The sequence below is a fragment of the Priapulus caudatus genome, unplaced genomic scaffold, assembly GCF_000485595.1.
Source record: "Priapulus caudatus unplaced genomic scaffold, Priapulus_caudatus-5.0.1 Scaffold168, whole genome shotgun sequence".
NCBI lineage: Eukaryota > Metazoa > Priapulida > Priapulimorpha > Priapulimorphida > Priapulidae > Priapulus > Priapulus caudatus.
The window spans coordinates 482,826-495,447 of NW_014577229.1; the positions used below are offsets into that span (position 1 = coordinate 482,826).

Sequence of the window (12,622 nt, forward strand, 5' to 3'; positions counted from 1 at the left end):
CATACATAGCACATCCAAAATTTTAATTTCAATAATGCTCGCTAGCCAGTACTAATCGTTAGCACAGCGCCTGCGCAAGTCATGAATGGATCGCAGGATCGAATCCATTCCGTTTGTAATATTTTCCTGTTTTCTGTATTTCTATCTTTATCTGTTTACACATTTTTTTTTCAAACTTAACGCGCAAAGCATTTACATGATTTATTTACAACATTTTAATAACAACAATATTTTACACATTAAAATTAAACTTTTATTAATTTCATGGCGTTAGGGTCTAGGTTCAGGGTTAGGGCTTAGCGGGTTAGCGTTTAGGGTAGGGTTAGGGTTAGGGTTATCGTACATATCGTTATAAAATCGTTATATAATATCGTCCAAAAGCAACGTAGCTATTATTCGCCGTAAGATGGCGCTGGGATATATGTTGAATTTAAGAGAAAAAAAAATCGGCGACGGCTACCGTTGCAGGCAGCCCACACCAGTTTATATATTTCCTCTTCGTGCCAAAATCCACTTTGTAAACATTCACGCTGCGCCCCGTCATTGTACTTAACTGCGACCTTCCGGGTATTCCCAGGAACGTGCTCGCCGTAACTCAAGCTATGATCATCTAACTTAGCCCCGACGCACGCCTCATAATTTAATAGAAACTTCTAAGTACTGAAATTATCGTATTTTCATTCCATAAAGACAATACATTCACCATATTATTACGTAAACATGCGACGCTGACGCTTATGCCTAGTGCTGCCACCGTTGTTAAGTTTATGAACATGCCATCTGCTCGCGACCGCGGATGTTGACTGTGGATGGTTCAACGGATCTCTATAATATCAAGCTAATCAATACTAAGGTATTATTAGCTCTTGATAATATCAGGAGCGTATAATCGACATATTTGTCATTACACGCTCCTGATAATATAGTATCTATCTCTATATAGAGATAGAGATATAATCTATATATATCATATCTCTACTCTCTTACTATACTATATAATATATCTACTCTCCCTATAATAGTTATATGAGAGATCAGTGGGAAATGGTCTATGTTTTCTGATGTTAATGGTACTGGTGCCCAACATGGCTGTCTTGTACGCACTTGCAGAATAGATCGTACCTAATCCGTGGTGCTGTAATTTCGAGATTAACTCTAACCATTTAAGACAGATACAACTATCCGTACCTAATTTGTCTTGAAACTCCATCTTTTGGAAAATCCGTCACCGGGAAACAATCATGAGTAAAACGGATGTTCAAGAGCGCGTATATGCGTAAACGGTGCAATGAGGGGGCGTCATTATAAAATGTATTACCGACGTAACTATTTACCACAGCGGAGTCTTCGTTGTCGACAATTGCGGTCGAGTACTAACTAGCGCGTTAGTGGTGCTGGTGTTGCGCGGATAAGTTTAGTCGGCAACCATTACAATGCCTGCTTGCATAGATGCAGGGCGTAGCTACGGGGGGCCTGGCCGGGCGGGGGCGGAGCACTGCCCCCCACAAATTTTCGTTCGCTGCGCCCCAGACGCCCGAAGATACCCGAGTGCCCCCCCCCCACTGAAGAGATGTGATGCTTGATAAAGAAAAAATTTGAATGATAAACACTTACCTAGACAGTATATACAAAGAAAGAGGGTTCCCAACAACCAACATTTCAGTAAAAAATTATATCACTTGTCCCCCCCCACCACCGAACAACTGTAAGACCACCCCGTGCCCCCCCCGCGGAAAAAACGGCCTACGCTACGCCCACTGCATAGGATGCACAAGAGCTTAGTCTGAGGTACGCCAATGTGGGGACCGTATTGTGATAGGGGTGGTCACTATAGGGGCGCGGGAGTTCAGCCTACAAAAAACCGAGAATATTTACTCATTCAACACCTGTAATGATATTCTCTAGCTCCATGACTGCTGATAAAATCGTTACTTTATGCTTTCGTGAAGTCTTGAGTTCTTATTTCTCACTTCTCACGTACCGGGCATCTCTCTCATCTCTATCCTAATAACGCGCATTTGAGTACTGCCATTTGAGAGCATGGCTACTAAATTAACTTATTAAAGCTGTAAATGCCATTATCTTAAACTCATACTGCTTTACTCTTACAGTTGAAATTGTTCTTAAGCTTATGAAACGTGATCACTATATTGGCTACAAACCATATCCTGCGTCCCTGTGTAGCTTTAAAAATAACAGACTTGTAGCTGACAATCATTCACCCGCCGACCCTTGGGAAAATGGCTGAACTTTCGCGTAGAGAATCCAATAAAATCCTGCTAACTCCAACAGTGCAGGCGTGTCTAAAGCGCCGAGGGAATTCGCTCGCAAATTTCAGTCAGAAAATATATGTCTTCTAGCTGTTCGGGCTTTAGCGCGCTGACACAGGTCATTCAGTGTGGAAAGCACGGCTCTAGCAATCACACTTTAAATATATCACAACCTATGTTCAACTCTTCACTCTACCTCACCATCGTTTTACGTTTACCAACCTCTTCTTCCCTTTAGCGCCTACGGCAGGCAAACAGCTTTCACGTTGCCCCCACAACACCTCCCATTACCGCTGTACGGCCACTAAAGCTATACCTGACTGTAATCGCCAATTAAAATGTTACACACCCAACAACATAGGCGTTAACTACGTGCACCTCCATGTTAACGACGTTTCGCATGTTCCCTGCTGGCGCGCGGAGCCGTTCGCGCGGGGTGGGCGTGGGCTGGAAGGAGGGAGAGGATGAGCGCCGCTCCTAAAGTCATGGACACGTCCCGAGAATATGGCTAATGGGTGTATAATATATATATATATATAATCCGCTACTGTTGCGAAGATCACTCTTAGAATAACCCAAGACGAGACAGCGAGGCAGTCGCGGACAAAATTTAATGCTAGTAATCCTAAAAAATATTAATTGTAAAGCATTTAATTAACAGCAACTTCTGTTTCACGAGCATCAGTACATAAATATTCAAGAGTAGATAAATACACTAGTTATTTGATCCTACTCTTGTGAAATATTCAATTATTCGCACAGTGAACTCAGAAGAGACTCGCGGTGCGCTGTGTAGAGGGTCTAGATCCATTCGGTGAATAACAGCCAGTCTTCATGGTTCTTCCTCACTCCGGCTTATGCGGGGGGCCACAGACACCGCCAATACGACATAGTGGTGCATGAGGCCACAACGACTGTTTTTCGTGACGAGTCGTTGACGGGGTCGGAATTCTACGACGTTGGTGAGAAAAAATGGGGAAATCTTATATTCGCCGTACACTAGAATCCTTCGTAACGGTCTATCAAGTGTACAAGTCGCAAAATTCAAATTTCGACAGTCATATCAACCACTCTGTGGGTATACGACTATGCAACCGACATCAAGTTTATGCATGATATCTACTAATCGGTAGATATGTCGGCAACATGAGTGGTTATACTGCGATTAGTATTGATTACGCCTCAGTGACTACACTTTTCATTGAGGGGAAACTTTATGGGACGTTACTCTTACTAACTCGAGCATGCGACTCAATTATAAACGAGCACGCACCTCTCGTCTTTTCTGCCCGTTTCCATGCTTGCCTTCAGAATGTCTCTCGGCTCTGCCCTCATACAGACTCGTCAAGGTCGGTGTCCGCCTCGCTCTATAGTCTCCATCAATTATTAGTGACGCGCGTTCCCTCAGCCAGCCAGACAGACCGAGCTTATACCCAGCGCCGCGCCGTGCGCGCGCCATTCCTAACACATATACACAGCTCTCTGGCGGCAGCGGGGAGTTAGAGGCTTGTACAACGATCTGCCGCCAATACGCATCTCGTAGGTGTGCAAATGGCGACCGGTCGCGCTACTGGCGACACACGAACACCAAACGGCGAGCTCAATTAATACACGAAATTCACCTTAATAGCGTCGCCGAATAACATTTACCGTTATACCGTCATCCGCGAGTGATAATGCACCAACGCTAAAAAAATCGATTAAGTCACTTGCCCGCCGACCTGCACGTGCAGATGCGCCGCGGTGTCGCTTCCGTCGAGACCATTAGGATCTTATTTAATGATGGTCCGTTTCACTAGCACGACCCTGTCATCGTACAAGCGGATTAATGTCCGGCCGACCGCACGCTGATGATCAAAGGTACGCTAGTCGACTTAAAACATTCGGCCCACGTGACGTTCGTCGCTCCCGAAAGAGCTTTGTCATCGTCGAGCATACTGAGCGAAGCGAGTGTGGTCCCACGCCGGAGTACGGTCACCAGCTGTTGGCTTGGGTTCGCCTTCAGTTGTATTTCTCACGTTGCGTCCGCCCGTCGCCGGTCACCATGTCCCACTCGCCCGCTGCGCATGACGGTCTCCATTGATTTTATGTCTCAATTGATAAACACAACACTTTGCTTTCATACCGTGTGTTACCATTAGATACAGCAGCCACACTGGCTTCGGCGGCGGGAATAGCGAGCCAGAGTCAAAGGACTGACGGACTGAGCAAGTCCTGAACACACCGGAACAAATACTTCTCCATCAGCGGAAATGCGGGCAAAGCATAAACTTATGCGAGTGGCGTCGATGAGGGTACACTCTATACATGCGCTTTCTAAGTATACAGTGCACGAATCGGGCGCTTAGAGCCTGACGCCTCGCTCTACGAGAGAATCCGATCCGTCGCTCCCGACGCTCCGTCCGGTCGGACAGTCCGAGACAGACTGCGGTGTACCGGGAGCGCCATACGTGACGCTGACCTCGTAGGCGCAGTCGACTGCGACATTTGTCGTCATGTTACACAGCTCAGCCGCCACCACTTAGAGGATCCTCTAACTCACCCGACAGCTCAACTCCGACAGCTACTCCAATCTATACTAACAACTCATTCCGAAACTAACTCTCCTCAGGCCAAACACCAACGAACAGAGCACGTCACATCGCCACCACCCACTTCCACATATGGGACGCATGCACCACACACAAACGCATGCCCAGACGACACTGTCAACCAACTCGGCAAGATCAACCACGGACCGACAACACCTCCACGCTTTAGCGCAGGGTGGCGCTGCCGGGCGGCGCCACGAACGCGCCTGCTCATGGCCGGGTCGCCAGCTTGCCGGCACGAGCAGGGCCATCCCGCGCATTAATGCACCCGGCGGCCGACAATCTGGCACACCGGTCTACCGCGTCGAGCCCGAACGCGAATCTAGCGACTTTTGCCCTTCGAGTAGACCGTCCGCCGCCTCTCGTCCTGCGTGCTCGTACATGGTGATAGATCACGTGGTATCATGCGCTATTGCTCTTTCCATTCTCAACAGGGTGAGAGCGAGTGAGGAGGAACTCACACGACCACCGATGCGATATGTTTGTTCTGTGAATAACAATATCAACATTCTGTCTGAGCACAATTCTGGCAGGTCGCTAGACATGGTGATATTCCGCAGCGACACGTCTAGTGCTCTGCAGGCGCATGAATCCCGTGGGCAACAGTGATGGAGCTGCGAGCCAAAATGCGATCAGAGCTATGTCCGTTCATTCTATCTCTGTTGAGTGATGAGACTATTAGCTCATATCTTTGCCAGCACTGGTCCGTAATAACAATACTGCGGTGGTAGCACATGTCCGTACATCGCTCAACATTCCAACGACTCGACCGCACGCCGGTTTTGGAAAATTTATTTTGTGGCGAGTCATTGTTCTATCTATATGCTGAGTGAAGAAAACCCCCATTAAAAAGGATGACTCAACCGCCAGGATTCAACGTGTTTCGCAGACTGATGCTAGTCTAATTTGTAAAATATCATTTGCGCTAGCCATCTGTGATAATCAAACATATCTCGGTTTGCTTTCTTTTCATATTTATAAACACTTCTCTCTTAAACGCAATCCACCTGTGTGATCTTAACGGCTGGTCGTTGTGTTTTTTGGTGTATAGTATACTTATACTCAATCAGACACTTTATCATCATATGATTCATTCATATTATTTATCAGTAATTAAGAAGCCATTTACAAAGAAAAACACCATTTTTGTCACGTACACTCATACTATTGGTCTGATTAGCAAAAATATCGAGGGACTTCAAACAGATTTTTTGACATTTTCCTCAGTTGGCCCACTCGTTGTCTGATAATGCTGCGGTCCCACCGAACAGTTGGCAACAAATTCTATTATAGCAACGGTAGTTATCTATACGTCTGCTGCATTGTGATGGCATTGCGCGCTGCGCATCACTACCGTGACAAAGAAAAAACTTCCGCGGGCGACGCGGGTCACCGTTGCAAAAGCAACGGTACGTTCGATCTATTCGCCCGTAATGGCGCTGTCGTGTTGTTGGCTAGCGAGCTGCTGTCGTTCGTTGACTTGTTAGCTCGTGAGGAGAATAATGAGAGATTGCGGTCCGACCGTCACCGTCTGCAGGAAGGAACCATCTTTTAATTTAATATCTGCTTCGCATGGCTGTATTACAATGGCCTCGGCAGCCTCATGGACGGCCTGGCTACACTTAGCAACTCCACCCTATCATCCACCAACTTAGTTTTCTATATTCCACTTACTTTACTCGCCCTGAACCTACCGAGGAGCTTCAATATCCCTCTTAACACACCGGAGAAGAAGCCGGAGTTGGCTGTCGGCTGCTGTTGTGGTCGCCTGCCTGCCTGCCTGCCTGTCCCCATCGCAGCAGTCGGTCGCTGTCGTGCTCCGTCATATATCGCATTCCCCGCAGCAAAACCAGTAACCCGCCCGCCCGTCCGCCCGTTCCTAACACATATACACACAGCTCTCTACGCAGCTCGTGTGTGCAAATGGGATCGCGCGCACGCACACACACGCACTCAATATAAATACCTTTAGCGTCGAAACATTTACGGTGACAAATGACATCGCGCTGCCGTCGCCGTGTCGTTCGCGACAGAGAATTAATGATGTCGTCGTCATCGTCGGCTAACCGGCCGCCGCACGGTGACGGCAGCGACGGCCACGTGACGACGCGCTCCCGAAAGTTGTCGCGCGAGACGACGACAGTTGGCACGCGGAGACGGACAGTGTGTTTGTCGCTTCTTACAGGTGTCCGCCCGTCCGCCGGACCACCCGCCCGCCATGACGGCCTCCTGATAACGTGTTACCGTATAACAGCAACGGCTGGGGATAGAGCGATAAGGACTGACGACGCAGCCGACAAAATCTTATCAGCGAGCGATAATGGTGCGATGAGCTCATACTTGCTGAGCGGCACATCGGAGTGCCGAGCCGACGAATGCTCCGTCGCTCCCGACGCTCCCGCCGGTCAGTACGGACAGCTGCCGTACGGGGGCTACTACGGTGCCGAGAGCGGCGACTTTGCGTACACACAGCGCGAGAGACTGTACCCGGTCGACAGCTACTACTACAACTACCAGAACTACTACGGCAACCGCGCCGCCATGCACCCGAGCATGTACAACCAGCTCGGAGAGTACGCGGAACCGTCGGCAGGGGCGCTGCCGGCGCCCGACGCCGTCATGGCCGGCGCCGTCGCGCACGGCTCGCCGATGACCGGCGCGAATCCGTCGTCGCCGACGATAGCGTCTGCCGTCGCCGCGCCGCCGCCTCGCTCGATGAGAATTCACGGAGAGCAGGAGGAGGAGGAGGACCCCATCACCGCCAAGCATCATCAACATCAGCAGCAGCAGCAGCATCCGCAGCAGCAGCAGCAGCAGCAGGAGAACGGAGGAGGCGGCGGAGGTCAGCAGCCGGTCATCTACTCGTGGATGACGAAGCTGCACACGGCCGTAAACAATGGTGAGCACTTGTCCGTCGTCAACATCCACCGCCGCCGCACGCGTTGGAAATTTTGGATTGTTTTTATTTGGAAGAACCCCCATTAAAAGAGATCACGCAATCAATGTTGAACTGAGAGTTTCTATTTGTAACTGCACCAGTGAATGAACATACGTTTGCTTTTTCTTACACCTTCTCCCTTAAACGCATCCACCTTCTAACGGTGTGTGTGTGTGTGTGTGTGTGTGTGTGTGTGTGTGTGTGTGTGTGTGTGTGTGTGTGTATGTGTGTGTTCGTGTGTGTGTGCGTGCGTGCGTGTGTGTGGTGCGCGCGTGTGTGTGCCTTCATGTGAGTGTGCGTATACTATATGTATGTGTTTATGTAGATAGCCTGCATGGGAAGCGTGTGTATGCAGTGCGCGCCAGTGTGTCGAAATCTGTCTGTGCATGTCTTCGTAGCTAAAAGTGCATTAATATGATTACTTTGATCGCATGTAACTGTCTATAAGTTTAAGACAAATATTAAAATAAATAAGCAATATAGGAACGCGTGTCTTAGGTATAAAAAGTGCATAATATAATGGTATGGTAAAGATATATAACTTTTTAACATAACCCTAATATCTGAAGTGTATTTGTGTTTAATATCACCAAGGTCAAAGGAGAACATGGAAACTTTGCAGCTTGCTTGACTACAGAATGTACCCGTTTTATATTTTTATTTCTTATCAATTATTATTAAATGCTAATCTAACGGTGACTGTACGGTGCATGTACAGGAGCATGCATCCAGGGTTTTTTCCTCACGACAGAAACCCTATGCGATTTTCAGTCCAAGTGTTTGAAACTCAGGTCATTTAAGACTAGCTTTTGGAGGTGTAATAGACTGAAAACCCAGTGATTCTCACTGTTCACCATATTTTCCACCATTGTACTCTATTGACCCGGGTTTAGACCCTTCTTCGGTATGTAGTCTCAAATAATCCTTGTTTTAAAAATCCGGGCTTGAATTTCTCGTACGGGTACGCGCAAATACAATTATCTTTAGTTAAGCAAGTTTTTTGTGTAGCAAGTGCAGCGGGAATACTCATCATAAACAATAATATATTGCCGCTTATAAGTCACCCTGCATGACGTAAGTCACCCTGCATGACGTACAAGTTGAGCTCAAACTTACGGGTTAGGTCTATTCTCGGCCGTGAAAGTTAACCCCCTTTACCACAGTGGTAAACAAGTAGAACGGCCCACCTAACTCTGGTTCTGCACTACTTACCGTAATTCATGTTTGATGAATTTATTTAACACCGAGGTTATATTAAATACAAAATTCAGTGTAATTAAATGAACAGTAGGCCTATAGCAGTTTTCCTACCCCATTACTGAGCGACTAAGAGATAGCAGTACGGAAATACATAAATTCCGACTAGTGCGCGTGTGACAAGGAGCTCGGCTGTGTCGGCTTGAAAGGTCATTTATAATGCTTCGTTTGTGCAGCGTGGTGACCTACCTGTGAGCTACTACTCGTCTCCATACATATAATGAAGGCTCGTGTCTACTATGCGCAGGCGCTAAAATCTTCCTACACACAAGTCTATACCTAGTCTGGTCTTTTCCTGCACACGAGACTAGCGCGAGTTGGTACTGTTATCTATACTGAGTCGTGGCCATGCAGCAGGTACAAGTATGTGGTGTGGGTTTACTTAGAGATTAGTAATAAAGGACAACAGCAAGAGTCTAATCTTACCTCGTATTAGATTGCAGTAGAATTACCCGTATAAATATTATTAAATACACATATTATTAATAATAATATATATACATTATATATATATATATGTATATATATAGTATTATTCTGACGAATATTAAATAACTAATATATTACAAATTAATAATTTAATGGGGGGCGGGGTAATACGGTTTGTTGGTTTTTGATAGGCTTTCGTGAGTATAAGTTACAATTGTATAAACAGATATCTGTTTCGGCTAGCTGGCTGACTCGCAACGCTATACAATAAAAATACAAATAAATAAATAAAAGATATAGTAAAATAATTCCCATACTAAAAACAAAATATAATAACCGAAAATGAGTTAAAAAAAGTTTTAAACAATAAGACGTTAGAATAGCCGTTTAAATACATATAAATTAAATGCTGGTTAAATTCTCATTATACGACTTTTTGTGATTAACAATGTTGACGATGGTTTTCAAACCGCATTATTTTCACGGCAACCGTCTCACCTATGACGCGAGCGGCAAACCGCGATTGTTACCCATACTTCACCCAGTTAGTTTAATGACCCTGAGTTTAGCACTGCATGAGTTTAATGCCCCCACTGGATTTAAAGCTCTATTTTTGGGGTTCTCTTATTATGTTTGTTTTATTGTATATCATTTGTATGCTAACAGGAGCGAGATAATACGGGTGATTATTTGAATTTGAATTTTATATTATTCTCTTATTATTTATCACTTATTATCACTGATTATATTTCTATTGTTCGACATTGAGAAACGCTCGAAACAGCACGTGCACCTGTTACAGCCTACAGACAAAATAGGGGAATTTAAATAGAAATCACGCCAGAACTTATAGTTATTATGAAGCGCGTATTAAGCATACTTAATACGCTCTTGTTATTATCCGTGAAGAAATATACGACCTTTTATACTACGGCCTTAATTACGACCGCCTACCTACTATCTAACCTCATTTTAAGAAAAATGCTCATCGACAATGGTAGAGTTGCACTTGCGCTATCATAGTTTTCGATAGAAAGTGTACATCCAAATCGATCTTTGTTGAATACACCGAGTGAAAAGTGCTATTAAAATTTCTAAGCTGTTGTACATATTTCGTACGTAATATGCGAGGGAACCCCGTCGTTTCTGTACAGCCAAGTAATAAATACGCGTTAAAATTACTTACTGTTATAACAGTACACCTAATGATTACTGAAATTACTTACTGTTATAACAGTACACCTAATGATTACTGAAATTACTTACTGTTATAACAGTACACCTAATGATTACTGAAATTACTTACTGTTATAACAGTACACCTAATGATTACTGAAATTATTTAAGCGTAAAATATTACAATCTTATCAACGAAACCTCTACGCGAACACACGATCCCAACCTATCGAAATACATAACCATCGAAATCGTTCAACGAATGTTGTGAGTTTAAGGCGCCTGCTGTACTTTGAGCGACTGCATGCGAACAGATATACGCGTGTGTTTATAGTGTCGTCGTATCACGGCGTATTGCCTGGTCACGTGCGCCATCAGCGCCGTCTCCACCGCGCACGTACAGCGAGCGAGAAATTCCTTCTTCTCCAAGCTAGCACCGACCGAAATTTGATCGAAGAGGCATAAAAATGACGCGGCGGTAAACTAACACGAGCGGGCCTTTGATGAACACGTCAGGGCGAGGGGTGCGCGGCCGTACAGCTATGACACTGATTACGGCACGGCAAGGTGTTTGTCGTGGGCCGTACCGCTATATATCCATCGAAACATGGGCGGGCGGCAAACAGTTTGAGCTACGGTATATATTTGTGTGTGTGTTCCTTGACGTCTCTGATTCTCATGCATTTCTTGCACGTTGTAGCATTTGCTAATTTTTTCTTCCTATTATTGTGCAGTGTTGTATTCTTTATATTTGCGTTCTGTAGATCTATTTATTCTGACCGCTTACTTTTTAAATATATATATATATATATATATATATACTGTGAAGTCATTCAGTAGTGTGTTTTATACACACGCCTACGCACGCATGCATACGCGCGCGAATATACTGATATTTCCGCTGGCGTTTCCTTTCCATCAAATATTGGTTTATCAATATATCCGAAGATATTTCAGAACAAAATCAAAGGTCGGGTTGATATTTTCCAACTAGTATTATTCATCAATCAAATGGTTATCTTATCGGTATTCTATTAATAGGCATAAAGGGTAAACGACCGAGAGTCTGTTCCAGATAAAATTCTCTTTTATTAATTCCGTGCATATGTTTTAGCTAGTGCACAGTTACGGTTATTAAAGCTGATAGGGTCTATGTCTCCCTGGGTACTGCCGGACACTGCGGCTGCTGTTGTTAATAACAACAATCAATAATATCAACAATCAACAAACAATAATGTCAGCAACAACGGCAACATTAGTAGCAGCAACAACAGCAGCCGCAGTGTCCGGCAGTACCCAGGGAGACATAGACCTTATGAGCGTTATTATACTATATCTTTGAATTTATGATATTATAATACGTCAACAGTACACGGGTACATAGATCACGACAACTCTGATCGTTTTGTCACCTGCTGTAACCGAATAAATCAAACAGCATGTTACTCGGATGGCTAATAAAACATTTCCTGGCCAACATTCGTCATGTAGTCGCTTGTCTGGGGGAGCCCGCGTTTTTCAGAACGCCACCGCGTTGTCGCGGAAACCTCGAAAAGCCGCGTTTTTTCAAGGTTTTTAAAACCCGTGTTTTTGAAGACGCGGCTGTAAAAAGTGAGCGATGAGTTTGGCAATCAGTTCTTTGCGATGGCGCGGTCACATAAAGTTCCATCGATCTACGTCATCCCACCGATACATTTTATGTGTACGTACGTGCGTGTATGTGTGTTTATGTGCGCGCGTTCGTGTATAAATAATTAAATAAATAAAAAAATATATATTCATGCTATAGCGCGCACATAAACACATACACATACACAGGGGCGTAGATAGCGGGGGGGATGGGGGGGATGCATCCCCCCCCACTTATTGACGTGGGGGGGATGGCGTGTACAATCATCCCCCCCTACTTTCAGGAGGAAAATGGGGAATTCTGGGGGAGGACCCGCATACCCCCGCATGTT

The 12,622-nt window shown here is 45.3% G+C and overlaps 2 protein-coding genes across 3 annotated transcripts in view; one reads left to right on the forward strand and one right to left on the reverse strand.

The window, feature by feature from the left end:
* LOC106806586 (protein GUCD1-like) overlaps window positions 1–1,202 on the reverse strand; it is a 17,880-nt gene extending 16,678 nt beyond the window's left edge. The window contains exon 1 of one of the 2 annotated variants that reach the window (XM_014808578.1): window positions 1,189–1,202. The gene's annotated coding sequence lies outside the window, so the exon portion shown is untranslated. Of the gene's footprint in view, window positions 1–714; window positions 743–1,188 lie in introns of those variants that run through there. The other variant, XM_014808576.1, reaches the window with a different exon arrangement.
* A 5,987-nt stretch (window positions 1,203–7,189) lies between these two features.
* Window positions 7,190–12,622, forward strand: part of LOC106806576 (homeobox protein Hox-B4-like) — a 7,864-nt gene continuing 2,431 nt past the window's right edge. Inside the window, exon 1 of the mRNA XM_014808568.1 lies at window positions 7,190–7,760. Within this exon, the coding sequence (XP_014664054.1) occupies window positions 7,190–7,760 (571 nt within the window). The remainder of the gene's footprint in view (window positions 7,761–12,622) is intronic.